Genomic DNA, 14,467 nt, shown 5'->3' on the forward strand with positions numbered 1-14,467 from the left:
TTTTATCTCCTCTTTGATTGCGAAGTCCTCTGGGGGATGTAGTTCTTCTCTTCTGGGACAGGTGCCTGGAACTGGAGCATTAACCTTTGAACTCCCAGTGCATATATGATGTTATAATGTGGAATACCAACAACCAAAAATCATGAAACCATGACATTCCACCCTTTATTCCACATTGCTACATCATGTTTAATATACATAAATAAATGATAATTAACTGCAGCGTTTGAGGCATGGACTGAGATGTGAACGATCCAAGTTGTTTATTACAAGTTCTCACATCCCTTATATACCTTCACAAGTTTTTGTTTTCTAGCTTTCCCATCTGCCCTTACAACTTTCCCAACCACCTTTACATGTCAACAAAGCATTCTACAAAACACTTTTCAACTGTCCATGCAGGCACATATCCAATCAGAGCTGAGTCCCTTCTTCTCCTCCTAGAGGTGTCCTTGGTTCTGATGTTGTTTATCTTGCTCCATAGCTGCTGCTCTGAACAGCTTTTCTTGTATTCCCACAATTAACAAGCATAAAACACATGCACACATACACACATAAATATATATACATGAAATTACTGACTTCACTCCCCCAACACCAAATTCCCTTGTGGTACACACTGAACATCCCTGTTTTTCTACATCACCCATCAAGTGGACCCAGGTCCCTGAGCAAAACCAGTTCTATGGGGAGGGTTGCCCTTCCCAGAAGCTGAAAAGACCCAAACTGCTTTTCCCGAAATGTTATTTAGTTGTACTACAGGGACCTCTGGCTTCTGCCAAATGTTTCTTCCAGTGCCTAAATGTTCTGCTTTCAACATTGTTAAAAACAATCCATTTTATTGTTCAGTTTTACCAGAAGCTGGAGCATGGTAGGGGATATGATAAATCCACTCAATGCCATGATCTCTGGCCCAAGTATTTACAAGAGAATTTTGGAAATGAGTCCCATTACCTGACTCAGTTCTTCCTGGAGTGCCGTGTTGTCACAGGACTTGTTTCTCGAGACCTAATCTTTCAGGTGGTAGCATGGGGTACTGCATTTGTTTCAAACCACCCAATGGCTGTCTCCACCATTGTGAGCACATAACACTATCGCAAGATCATGGCAAGGTGATATAATCAACCTGCCACGCCTCCCCATATTTATACCTAAGCCACTACCCTTCCCCCCAGAGAGGTTTCATCATCTTGGCTTGTTTAATTGTGGTGCATGTGTCACAGTCAATAGTGTCCATATGTATGTCCACCCCTCGGTCTCCAGCCCATTTGTATGTTGCATCTTTTCCTCGATGGCCCAAGATCCATGGGCCCACTGAGCCAGAAATATTTCACACTTGTGTTGCCAGTAGAAGTCTATCTGAGCCATTTTAATTCTGGCAGCTCAATCTACCTGATGGCTATTTTGCTGTTCTTTGGTAGCCCAACTCTTGGGCACATGAGTATCTACAAAACACACCTTTACAACATATTTCTTATTCAGGCAGCAATGTCTTTCCACAGTTCAGCAGCCCAAATAGGTTTACGCCTTCTTTGTCAATAGTTTTGTTTCCACTGCTGTAACCATCCCCATATGTCATTTGCCAGCACCCATGAGTAAGTGTAAAGATAAAGTGTTGCCCACCTCTCCCATTCAGCAACATCCAAGGCCAGCTGGACAGCCTTTACCTCTTCAAACTGTCTTAATCCTTTCCCTTCCATGGCCTCTGCAATTTATCATGTGGAGCTCCGCACAGCAGTTTTCCATCTGCAATGCTCCTGCACAATACAACATGATCCATCTGTGAATAGAGCATATTTCTTTTCATTTTCTGGAAGTTCATTTTATGGTGGGGCTTCTTCAGCTTGTGATCTTCTGTTGGTGATGTTCTAAACTTTTTACCTTCAAGTCAGTCCATGATCACCTCTAGGATTCCTGGTTCTCCTTCTGAGCTCTTTGCATATTCAGCAACTCCAAGTGGCATCATTAGCATGATGGGTGGAGGGAACCTTTCCTTTAAACATCCAGTTCAGCACTGGCAGTGGAGGTGCTGGGAGGAGCTGTGTTTCAGTACCGACTACTTCAGAAGCAGCCCGAACCCCCTCATACACAGCTAAGATCTCCTTCTCACTTGGAGTGCAGCACTCTTCAGACCCCTTGTACGCTCGACTCCAAAATCCCAGGGGTCGGCCTCAGGTCTATTCTGAGGCTCTTTGCCACAAACTCCAAGTGGGACCATCCTCTTCAGCAGCAGTGTAGAGGATATTCTTTACATCCCGTCCTGTTCGTACTGGCATGGGCTATCTTCTGTTGAATCTGATCAAAAGCCCCATGCAAAATTATACTTCTTCTGCGTCACCTGATAAAGGGGGCTTACAATGAGGCTGTAGTTTGGAACCTGCATTTTCCAAAAGCACTACACCTAGAAAAGACTGGGTCTCTTTCTTATAGTTGGTGAGACATAGCAGTGATTTTGTCAATCACATCTCCTGGGATGTCACGACGCCCATCTTGTCACTTCATACCTAGGAACTGAATCTCCTGGGCAGGTCCTTTCACTTTGCTTTGTTTAATAACAAAACCAGCACATACAAGGATCTGGATTATTTGCTCTCCTTTCTCAAAAACTTCCCTTGCTGTATTGCCCCACACAATAATGTCACCAGTGTACTATAAGTGTTCAGGAGCACCACTCTGTTCCAGTGCAGCTTGGATCAACCCATTGGAAATGGTTGGGCTGTGTTTCCACCTCTGTGGCAAACATTTCCAAGTATACTGAATGCCCCTCCAGGTGAAGGCAAACTGTGGCCTATAGTCTGTGGACTAAGGAATGGAAAACAAGGCATTAGCAACGTCAGTAGTGTCATACCACTTGGCTGCTTTTGACTCCAGTTCATTCCGGAGCTCTAGCATGTCTGGCACAGCAGCACTCAGTGAGGGTGTGACTTCATTCAGGCCATGGTAGTCTACCATCAGCCTCCATTCGCCACTGGCTTTATGCACTGGCTACACAGGGCTGTCAAAAGTTGAGTGAATTTTGCTGATCACTTCCTCTAGTTGATGAATCAGCTTATGAATGGGGAGTAAGGCATCCCATTTGGTGCGGTACTGCCGTCTGTGCACTATTTTTGTAGCAATCAGTACCTGCTGCTCTTCCATTCACAGCAACCCAAGAGAGGCCAGGCTAAGCGCTCGCAATGCAGCCATGCCTGCCTTGCTCCATCACAGTAGCAGCTCTTCCCACCACATAGAATCATAGAATCATAGAATTACTCAGGTTGGAAAAGACCTTGAAGATCATCAAGTCCAACCGCAGCCTAACCAGTAGCCTATCTCTTAAAAAACAACCACAAAACAATACCACAACAACAAACCTCTGCTAAATCATATCCCTGAGTACCACATCCAAGCGGCTCTTAAACACATCCAGGGATGGCGATTCAACCACCTCCTTGGGGAGCCCATTCCAGTACCTAACCACCCTTTCTGTAAAGAAGTTCTTTCTAATATCCAACCTAAACTTGCCCTGGCGCAACTTGAGGCCATTTCCCCTCGTCCTGTCACAAGTCAGTAGTGAGAATAGACCTGCCCCACTCTCACTGTAAGAACCTTTCAGGTACTGGAAGACAGCAATAAGGTCTCCCCTCAGCCTCCTCTTCCTCAGACTAAACAGCCCCAGCTTCCTTAGTCTCTCCTCATAGGGCTGATTCTCCAAGCCCTTAACAAGCCTCGTTGCCCTTCTCTGGACCTGCTCCAGTACCTCCATGTCCTTCTTGTGCTGAGGTGCCCAAAACTGGACACAGTACTCGAGGTGAGGCCTCACCAATGCTGAGTACAGGGGCAGGATGACTTCCTTAGTCCTGCTCACCACACCATTCCTGATACAAGCCTGATACATGGCCTGGCTCAACCCCAGGCACAGCCATCACTGGGTGCCAGCTGAACATTGATGCACTATTAGCTCCATCTGGGTTGAAACTGGGACACAAGGAGGGCACAGTGCAGTGCCAACTCAATTTATGGCAAGTAATTGTATGCATTGTGATACCTGGGCTAAACACAGTCCTGTGAGCAGTGAAAAATATGTATCTGTGCTTTCTGTTTTGATACAGGAATTTGAGACTAGGTTTCAAAATAGCTAAAAAAACTTTTTTTAAAAAAATTATTATTATTTGCAATCCCATTTTCAGTTAAACACATTACTTGCAAATTTTCTAATGGAGTGAATGGAGGTGCAGTCAAAAATGCAATCAAGTCTCTTTATCAGACTTTTGTAAGACCTGTCTTATGAGAGAGAAATACCCTTTGCTCAACCATCACACCTGATTCATGTCATCACTTCTGGCAGTTTGCACATTTGTAAGCAACTGTTGTCAAAGATGAAATACAAGAATAAAATTTCACCAAAAATCTCCTTGACAGCTCACTAAGGATTGCGACCTCTGCCACTGAACTACAGTGATGTATCACTTTTACGAAAGCAAGGTCACCTATTCCACTGTTTTTATGTTTTTCTTGCTCTTTTTTAATATTTTAATAATAATAATAATAAAAATTAAAATTAAAATAAGTTTTGTTGCTTACATACATTAACTATATTTTGAGGGCTGCTCTGAAAACAGTGCCTCCTATTGTATTATGTTGGCCCACATCAGTAGCAGATGTTGTTAGTATAATAATACCAATTGGTGGTATAGAGGTTGAACCTTCCCACCAATATTCCATTCCCTTTTGCTGCTGTGTGAAAGATGGCAGCAGACAAAAAGGTGTCTGATACAGAAGTGCAGATGAAACAAAGAAGTGGAATGAATTCCTCCATTCAGAAAAAATGGCACCCACTGACATTCATCAGTGCCCGCTGAACATTTATGGAAACCAAACAGTGAACATGAGCACACTGACGCTGTGCGTTTCAGCAGCAATGACAGTGGGCCACCTCCCCTGGTGCAGACTGTTATGTGTGCTGCATGCAGGCTCTTCTTATTTATGACTGGCAAAAATGCATAGCTAATGGTAGTGACTGTGCTGAAAGAGTTTTTCATCGATTGGAATTTGCCCTACTAGTGCTATTGTGCTCTCTGTATTGTTTATAGAATAATCACAGAATCACCAAGGTTGGAAAAGACCTACAAGACCATCTAGTCCAACCGTTCACCTATTACCAATAAGTCCCATTAAACCATGTCCCTCAACACAGCATCCAGCTGTTCCTTGAACACTCCCAGGGTTGATGACTCCACCACCTCCATGGGCAGTCCATTCCAGTGCCTCAACACCCTTTCTGAGTAATAAGTTTCCATTTAAATAAGTAAGAGGCATTACTTTCAGATGAACTTTCAGAGATGCAGCCCTAGACAATTCATCTTCACTCAATGCAGCAGAGGCAAGCCAAAAGGTAGGATGGTCATGGTATGGGCATTTCCTCATTTGTTTAAGTTCTACTTAAATACATGTCAAAATACATGTTCTAGCACATAATACTATATGCCCATCTACACGCCTTCTGCAAGATATTAAATACAACTGTGTTTAGGTTGAATTGAATGTTAGTTATCTTTTAACACATTTAAGAAACAGTTTTATTAACCACCAAAAGTAAGACAAAGGAAGTTCTTTCACAGCAACTGGAGTCACTACAAAACGTTTACAATACAAGCTGTGAGAGAACAGTATCAGTGTATTTTCCAAGAAATTTTAATTTAGCAGAAATTTAAGTTGTTTTGTGCGTTTTCCCAGGATGAATCATGACTCTAAATAAAGATACATGTATTTGCTTTCAAATATATGGAGACTGATAGGATTAGAGACATCACCACACAGCTGAAAATGAGATACATCATTAGATATCACTCCCACGTAGTAGCTGAATACTACACTACCTGCACAGGTATTAAAAAAGCCATGCCACAAGTCCGTTAGCATTCATGTTTTAATTTATTCTGTAATTGCATTCAAAATATAAACACAAATATCTTAAGCACTTAACACAGTCATTCAAACCACTGTTACGCCAGACTGACTTTCATTTTCTAAACACAGGCCTAACTTGACTGGGTTCAATAGAAGTGTTGCTACTTTTCCAGCAATGGACCTGTAAGTTGAATAACTAGCTGACACTATCAGAACAGTTCTAGTTGTTTATGATCGCTGTAGGAATACACTTTTTTCACAATCTGATCCATTTAAAACAGCAAACTAATCAAATTTGAGACTAGGGCTTGTGCTGTCCTCGAAGTATATGGCTGAGGTACTGCTCCACCACTTCCTAGTGTAGTGGAGCACCTTGGGCTGCACCAACACTGCACTTAGCCCAACATCTGCCTACTGCACCAACAAAATAAGCGGCACAGCAACAAAGAAAGTTCAATGCCGGAGGCTTTAGATGATAAATAAAAGCTAAACATAATGATTGTCTTATCTTTAGACATCTTTTCCATCCACACGTACAGGACATAGTTAAAATGACAGACTTAAAATAATCAAATATATATTGCCTAAGTCCCTGAACATATATAAATATGTATATATATATTTAATTACTAGCCATATAAAAATAGTATTGATGTGTCTACACACATGCTATTTCCCTAGCAAAAACTGGCATCTATCTGCCATTTCTTCTTGGGTACCTCGTTCAGAAGCTGATTTCAGCCAACGCTGTCTGGCTGAAACACTGAGTTCAGGTACTGAAGTCAGCACATGCCTCTTCCCAGCAAGAGAGAATCTGGCAAACCTCACAAACTTGCAAAAATTCTATTGCTGTTCTGATGACAGCAAACCATATGAAGTAATGTACTTTGCCTTCCACTATCTCCTAACAAGCACAGTACATGCTCCTGTGCTTCATTTCCTCAAATCACTTCCTACTTTGTATTGCCTTGTTCCATCCAGACTGTTCACTGACTTAGGAGGAAAGCAATGCCATGGGAGGGGAAAGAAATTCTTCTGATCCGACTGGTACTTGATACTGTCTTTCTTGTTTCTGAATGTACTCTGGTTAAAGAATTTCTTTGCCTCAATACCATGCACTCCTCTCAATCCCTAAGTATACGAAAACAAAGTTGTGACTTCAAATATAACCAGACACGTTTCTTACAGTTCTGTTATTCTATAGCTCAACTGCTTCAAATGATCAGCAAAGAGGTATCAGCAATGCATCACTTCAGTAGTGTCATCAGCACACTGTCCATCACTGCATTCTTAAACTAGAAAAATTTTAGAAGCAAGAAAATAATATCCAAAATAAATCCTTAAGGTTTGCTGGCACTTTCCATGTATTTTCCTCATCTGAAAACTGAAGAATTGTATTATGTATGACATAAAAAGATCTGTCTCTGGTCTCTGCCTCCTGTATTCTCTTTTGTTATTCACTTGAATGTTCAGACTCAATGTCAGAAGCAACAGACTACATCTATTAAAACACAAAAAGCCAGTTTACTTGGTATTTAAAGAACAAATTATAACGCATCATAATGCAAAATAAAAGGCCCATTTGGCTTTCAGATAATTGTCCCCATTCACTACATCTTTCCATCCCTTCATCTGTTACCGAAAACAACTCTGTTGATAAAACAGAAACATGCACAAAGAAAATCATATTATAAAACGTCATCATACTTAAAATATGCCAAGGATTTTCTTACAAGTTGTCTTTCTTTGGCTACTCCGTGCTTCATCAGTCTATCTTCACCTGGAAGCTTAAAAGGCTATTTCACTTCATACAAATAAGGCTGGCTCTATAGAGAATCAAGAGTCCTTAAACAGGGTATTTGAACAGGGACCTTCTGATCCTTTCTACAACATCTAGTGCTCTGCAAACATCATCCTCTTGTCTACAAGCATCTCACGCTCCTTTTGACCTGCTTTTCCAGCAATGAAGTGCCTCTTTAGGTTTAAACTGAGCTCTTTATGAAGACATTAAGTATTATATATCTGTAACACAACCCCTCAACTAGCCCCCGAAGCCTTAAAAAAAAATACAATGAACATGCAGAGTAATGACTATCTATGTAATCTGTGTAATTGGGAAGAACAAATAAGAAACACCTCACACAGCTTCCTCTGTAATCATGTAAGCACTCATCCCTCAGAGCAGTTCTGCTAGGGCTTGTACTTACTTCTATGCAAGTACCACTAGAAAGCAGCATACTCTAGCATACAGGGAAAAGTGATTACTCAGTATGATTGGTGGTGAATGAGAACCCTCTGAATTTCCAGGGTGTGAAGGAAACAAGGAAGACAGGAAATATGGGAAGACTAACCAAGGAGTTTAAAAGGAACAGAAGAATACACAAAGCCCAACAGAGAAGTGAATTTTCTGTCTGTTAAGACAACAAAGGCTATTTCATGTCATTATCTTTAAGCATTTTAAACAGTGCTGTATACCTTAACACTTGAAGCAAGTTTGAAGAACCCTTACTACTTGGTGTCTTTATTTTCTTTTCTATACCTCTGCTTGAGCAATGAGAAAGTCCTTACTATTCAGAGTTCAGCTATAGTGGCTAATGCCCAAAGAGCCAACATTCCAGAGGAACATCTTCCATATGAATGCATTTTCCTTTGAGTCCACTACCAAAACAATATGTACACGACTGGCATCAAAACACAAGGGATACAAGGTACCTTCCCAAACTACAACACAGCTACACCTGCACTGGTAAAGCGCAGGGAAAATTACAGTCTCACCTGAGAAATGGATGCATGCCAACACTGAATGCTCAGTGTAAGGTTTTAAAGACAACTAAAGACCTAGCACCACAGACAGTAGGCTTTTCAAAGTCCCCACACCTATCAGCATTGCTAGGTGGTCAAATATCCATTCCTCTGGCTCTGAGCAACTCTACAGCTTGTATTTTGACATTCAGCCAGACATATTTTAAGATGCTTAGTTCGCTCATTGCAAATTTCAACAGTACTGGTAGTCTGTGTTGCTCTGGTTAAACCTATGCCTAAGCAACTTAGTGGTACTGTCTGCAGCTTTAGTAACTGTAGGGTTTTCAGCTAAGGAATATAAAAATTAAAACACAATTCCATGCAAAATTTAGTAAAAATAAATATTTAGAAGTGCCAAGTACTACAGAGGAACCACTGCAGGTTTGCTATTTTGACAATTACATGTGTGATTAAAAGTCCACTAAAAACTATGGAAAGACATCTCATGACTTAAAGGAGCTTTGGATCAGCTGTAAGGGCATCTCTTTATCTATGCACTGAGTCTGTTATATACAACAGTTATCAAGCTATAGTTACAACATTAAAGAAATGCCGATATCAAATACTTGAAAAGCTTTCTTATGAATAATATTGTTTAACAGTATACCTATGGACCATCTCAATGATAAATCAAAGTAAATTTTTAACATAGAAATTAAAGACACATCAGTACAAACTACATAAATTAAAAATTTAAAGTAAATGTAAATAAATATGTATTTATATAACAAAGTTGCATCTCCTATGAGCTGCTGTCTGTATAGCAACCTGTACCCACAAAATCCTGAGCACTCCACTCTCAGTACTGTTGTTGAGAGCTAAGGTTCTGATTCACTTTTCAAGTTCACATTCACATTTTCTGCTTTCCACACAAGGAAGTAAGGGATTTATAGGTTCAGACTACTCCTCACACAGCTGCAATGTGCTAAGCAGGAAACAAGATCTTGTGCTGTGAAAGAGGAATGTATTCTAAGTATCACATTAAAGTTGTATGGATTCCTCTACAGAAAGGTTCAGGAATCATTCACAAACAATGCTATTCACCTTTGAGATCAGTAGTTAACCTATGTTAAGCTAATCAATATAATTTGATTGCAAGAAATGCACAGGCTTCTAAGTCACTTTTTGTCTATGATTTCAATGCCTTTTTGAGGTCAGAGTAGAAATTGGCCAGGGTGCTAGCCATGGCAGTGTCTACTGCAGATTGAGGTAGCATCCCTCGCAGTTCAGTCTGAATATAGCCTGTCAGAAGGCTGTGGCTAGGACAGTCCTTAAGAGGGACACAGAACCAGCCACACGGGTGATTGAATCCACGGACAAAATTAGGTCTCACCTCTCCGTAGTTAAGGCTTACACCTGTCATAGAAAACAAACAAAAAAGGGAAAATGAGAGGCGGATTAAAAAAATAAAGATACAGTGTATTTAATAGAAACTCCATTTTCTACTTGGAGAATTTAGTAGCACTGACAGAAACACTTCTACATTTTTGGGTACTTTCATGCCTGAAAGCTGTCTGCTCTTCATCTAAATTCATTCAGACAAGAAGAGCTTGACAAGCAGAATTCAACACTAAAAGACATTCTTTCCACTCACTAACAAGCTTCTTACCCTACACATGTTGATGTACGAGCTGAGACAAGCCACACAACTTGCCTTAACCATCCCACAGTCAACATAAATGACTCTTGGCACACAGAGATGGCTCACATGTAATGCAGTAACTTGTATACTTTTTCAAGTCTGTAGACCTTTTAAACACCTCTGAAATACTTCTTGGGGATCATCTGATACCATTTTTGAATGTTTACTGCAGAACCATTATTAATTCAAATCAAATCTTAAGACAAGCAGCTGTTGTTAAGAATTAAGCAGTGATGAGTGGTGCCTTACCACATGAAAGAAGCCCATCTTTATAGCCTGTAGTATAAGAGAAATCAACAAACTCCCTTGGTGCTATGATGTTCCAGAGCTGTCCAGCAGTGGTGTAGCGCATCACACAGCAGTTCTTGTTGATTGAAAGAATGAGAGAAACAAAACAAAAGCATCTTAGTATAGTAAATGACACTGTACTCATACCTCTCAGCAGCTAGTCTTTTCCACAGAGATGGCAGCTTCTGTCAATTACATGCTCTCCAGACATCTTCAGTAAGGTATGAATGAAAATGCTGCTTTCAGTCTAAACACTGAAGTTTGTTGGGACTTGCCACCTGCAGCTGCAGAGACTGAGAACACATGGTACCTTTGAATGTGACTACTGACTAAAACTACAGAACTGTATTCACATCTGGGGACTAAAAGCTGTGTATGTTTTATATGGCTTTCCCACTACATAGGAAGTCCAAAAGGACCACAAATAAATTGCAAGAGACCACTCTCAGGAGGCAGAAAGCCTCAAGCGAGGTTACCCACAGTATGTATATCCACTATCAATGGCAGATAAATAAGCATGGAAGAAAACAGGCAGAAAAACATCAGTACTTATTGAAATGACTGCTCTTCTGTAATGTTAGATTCACATGAGTCTCCATCCCTTAGGAATCTAAACAAATTTTCACCTCTTCAAATGTTTCCACAATGTCCATTGTAGTCATTAAGCTGTCCCAGTCAAGCCTATAAGGTCCAGGACGAATATGATCCACTATTCTGTTAGTAACATCTTCCACCACTCCTTCAGCTTTGTACCTAGAGAAATATAAGTCTATATTTAAAAGAGATACATTTTTATGAAGTATTCTACTAGTCTACAACAGCATATTTACTGCAATACCTCAGTATCTGGAATTACATAGTCAGCAGATAACTGCATTAGAATGGTAGTACAGGAAAGATCTGAGCGTGCATACGCACCTTTATGCAATAAATATTATTCTGAAAATAATATCCTTACACTATAATCTATATTCCTTAAATTGCAAATGAGAAGAATTATCATGTTTCATCTAATGTGCCATTTCACTGCTCTTGCAAGGAGAGCAAACAACAAAAAAATGAGAGCAGGATACAATTGAAAAACCAGTTTTCATACAGTAGAAGTAACAGTAATAGAATCAAGATGAAGAAAAAATACATTCTGTTTTGGCAGCCTACTAGAGCACCAAATAATTTGGTGTAAGACACTGCAGAACATTCATTTGTTATATTTTAAGAAGACAACAGATGTTTTGATTACTTTAGTTACTGAGCTTCAAGCTCCTGAGGGGGTGGAATCGATCACAGTCATTATTTTCAAAACACTCCTTATCCATTGAGCAGTTCTCAGTAGTAGGCAACTAGTCTCACAACTCACTGATTTATTTCCTTGTGCAGTTCACCACTTTTTCACTCATAGTTACCTGGCTGAGGACAACCTCGGCTGTTTTTTTCTACAGAATTGGAGGACCACACTAAGAGGTTACTGCCTTCTAGTTTTGCATTTGGAAAGTTCTTCACAGGGTCCTTTCTTCATCACATTTATGTACAACCCTGCAGTTATCTGCATATAGCAGCCACTCCTGTGTTGGCAGTTGTTCAAGTTACACAACATGGTGTTTACAGTGCACTGGTGGCTCTGCACAGTCAGTAGATGCTTTGTACCCACTACAATCAACCCTTAACAAATTTACCAGGACAGAGTACCCAGAGTGTTTCAGTTCTTGAGATTCCTCTCAAACACTACCATTTCACAGTACTTTTCATTTCTTCAGGATAATGTTTTCTACTGAATACTTCTACCTGCAGATAACTACAAAACCAGGGACAGAAACTCTCAGGAAGGCTCCCATATGTCACACACCTTCCCCACAACTACATGCTAGATATTTTGTTCTACCAGTTTCATAAGCATTAAGATTGTGCAAATGCTGTATGTGTTGTCACTCAACAATGCTGCCAACCTACCAAACCTGTATGTGATTGTGTGGCTTGCAGAACACCTTTTTAAAATGCTAGGGCATTTCCCATTGTGCACATCAGCCAGTGGGAGTTTTGTGGTGTGCACTATAGTTTTGATTGTTCACAACTTTAGATAGCAAACAAGCACGAAGCATCAAAGAGTAACACAAAAAAGAAACAGTATAGGCCTTAACAAGACAACATGGCACAGCAGGTGATTTACTTAGCTCCTCCTGCGGAGAATGTGTAGTTTGTACACAACCATCATTTCTGAACTACAAAGCGTATTTGGGGAATCTTAAAAATTCACCCTCTTTGCAAGCAAACTTACAGGTAGCCACTGAATTCCTCTGATGGTTTACGCCACACCATCGCATCTTTCTGGAAGAAAATTGAAGATATTATGTTAACAGTCATTTACAAACCCTTCTAACATGTCCACAAAATGCTTCCATTTGTACTGAAGGCCAACTGTATCCTAAGCTGTTTCAAAAGGAGGGTGGCCAGCAGCACCAGGAAGGTGATTGTCCCCCCCTGCTCCGCCCTCATGAGGCCTTATGTGGAGTACAGCATCCAGCTCCTGGCCCAAAACAGATCCAGAGGAGAGCCCTGAAGACTATCAGCTTGAGCATCTCTCCTATGAAGACAGAATAAGAGAGGTAGGCTTATTCAGCCTGGTGAAAGGAGGCTCATTGCAGCCTTCCAGTTATTATAGGAGACTTACAGGAAGGCTGGGGAGTGACTCTGTCAGAGACCATAATTAATAGGACAAGAGATGAAGAGTTCAAACTGAAAGTTGGGAAATTCAGGTTAGATGCCAGGAGGAAATCCTTTCTTCAGAGGGTGGTGAGACGCTGGCACGGGCTGCCCAGAGAAGCTGTGGGTGCCCCATCCATGGAGGTGTTCAGGCCTGGTTGGACAGGCCTCTGGGCAGTGGGGAACTAGGTGATCTTTAAGGTCCCTTCCAACCCAAACCAAACCAACTTGTGACTGTGAGCAGCTTGGGTGATCTGTTCCTCCTTTTCAAGACACTGAATTTGTTACTTTAGTAAATAACCAAGTCATATTTGGAACACTTTGCCTCTTACTCATGCAAACAAGGGAAAATAAAATATGAGGACAACCAAAAGTGTTGTTATAAAAGGGAAAAGATAAAAACGGATGTGATTAAGCCTACCAAACAGCTCAGCCGAGATGTCGGAGCACAACTGTTACACCTACGTGAGCTGCACCTGCTAGCGGACACGGGAGGGGCTGCACCACTCACCGTTTTCCTGGCGACCCGCCACTCGCTGTCGGCGATGCTGTGGTAGCGGAGCAGAGTGTCCTGCAGCCTGGCAGCCAAGGGCGCGGGGTCCGGCAGCAGGTCCATCGGCGCTCATCCTGTGCGAACACACGGCCCTACACGTTGCTACCCGGCACCCCACCGCCCGGACCCGCAGGCACTGTGCCGCCCTCTGCGTGCCCCCCCCAGCTGTCCCCCCACGCTCAGCTCAGCTCAGCGCAGTGCCGGCCCCGGCCCGGCCGCCCCATCCCGTCGCCATCCCCGCTCCGCTCACCCGCGGCTACCGCCACGGTCCGCACTTCCTTCACGGCCCAATCGGCTGATGCCGGCAGCCAATGAGAGCGCAGTTGGCTTCCAGCGCAGCCAATGGCGACGCTGCCCGCCTCGGCAGAGAATGCGGTTCGGGGCGGGGAAGGGACGGGAAGGAGGGAGCGAGAGCGGCTGAGTGCCTGCGCTGCGTGCTTTCATTGGGCGGACAGACGTATTCCGTCCTATGGGTTAGCCTTCTCTGGAGATGTTTCCTTGTGGAATGGGTGACACAAAGAAATAAGCACGCTGTAGGCAGCTTCTGAGACTGACCTTCAGATCCTGCAGGTGCGTTAGAGGCAATTAAATGAGGG

At 42.0% G+C, this 14,467-nt stretch overlaps 1 protein-coding gene across 1 annotated transcript; it reads right to left on the reverse strand.

Moving 5' to 3' along the window:
• Positions 1-5,890: 5,890 nt before the first annotated feature.
• Positions 5,891-14,247, reverse strand: STARD4 (StAR related lipid transfer domain containing 4). The gene is made up of 6 exons (XM_072359924.1): positions 14,122-14,247; positions 13,830-13,945; positions 12,894-12,943; positions 11,248-11,374; positions 10,583-10,697; positions 5,891-10,047 (listed from the first exon to the last, which is right to left on the reverse strand). The coding sequence occupies exons 2-6, from the start codon at positions 13,932-13,934 to the stop codon at positions 9,821-9,823; spliced, it is 624 nt and encodes a 207-aa protein (XP_072216025.1). The 5' UTR covers positions 13,935-13,945; positions 14,122-14,247; the 3' UTR covers positions 5,891-9,820.
• Positions 14,248-14,467: the final 220 nt, after the last annotated feature.

Source organism: Excalfactoria chinensis, chromosome Z (genome assembly GCF_039878825.1).
Source record: "Excalfactoria chinensis isolate bCotChi1 chromosome Z, bCotChi1.hap2, whole genome shotgun sequence".
In the NCBI taxonomy this organism is placed as follows: domain Eukaryota; kingdom Metazoa; phylum Chordata; class Aves; order Galliformes; family Phasianidae; genus Excalfactoria; species Excalfactoria chinensis.

What these genes read in the sequence shown, in the direction of transcription:
- STARD4 (XM_072359924.1), bottom strand. Translation starts at nt 13,934, where the DNA reads ATGGACCTGCTGCCGGACCCCGCGCCCTTGGCTGCCAGGCTGCAGGAC. An exon ending in TTGTGGAAACATTTGAAGAG is followed by an intron (nt 10,698 to 11,247) that starts GTGAAAATTTGT and finishes TCAATCAACAAG; the next exon opens with AACTGCTGTGTGATGCGCTA. An exon ending in AGATGGGCTTCTTTCATGTG is followed by an intron (nt 10,048 to 10,582) that starts GTAAGGCACCAC and finishes TTTCTATGACAG; the next exon opens with GTGTAAGCCTTAACTACGGA.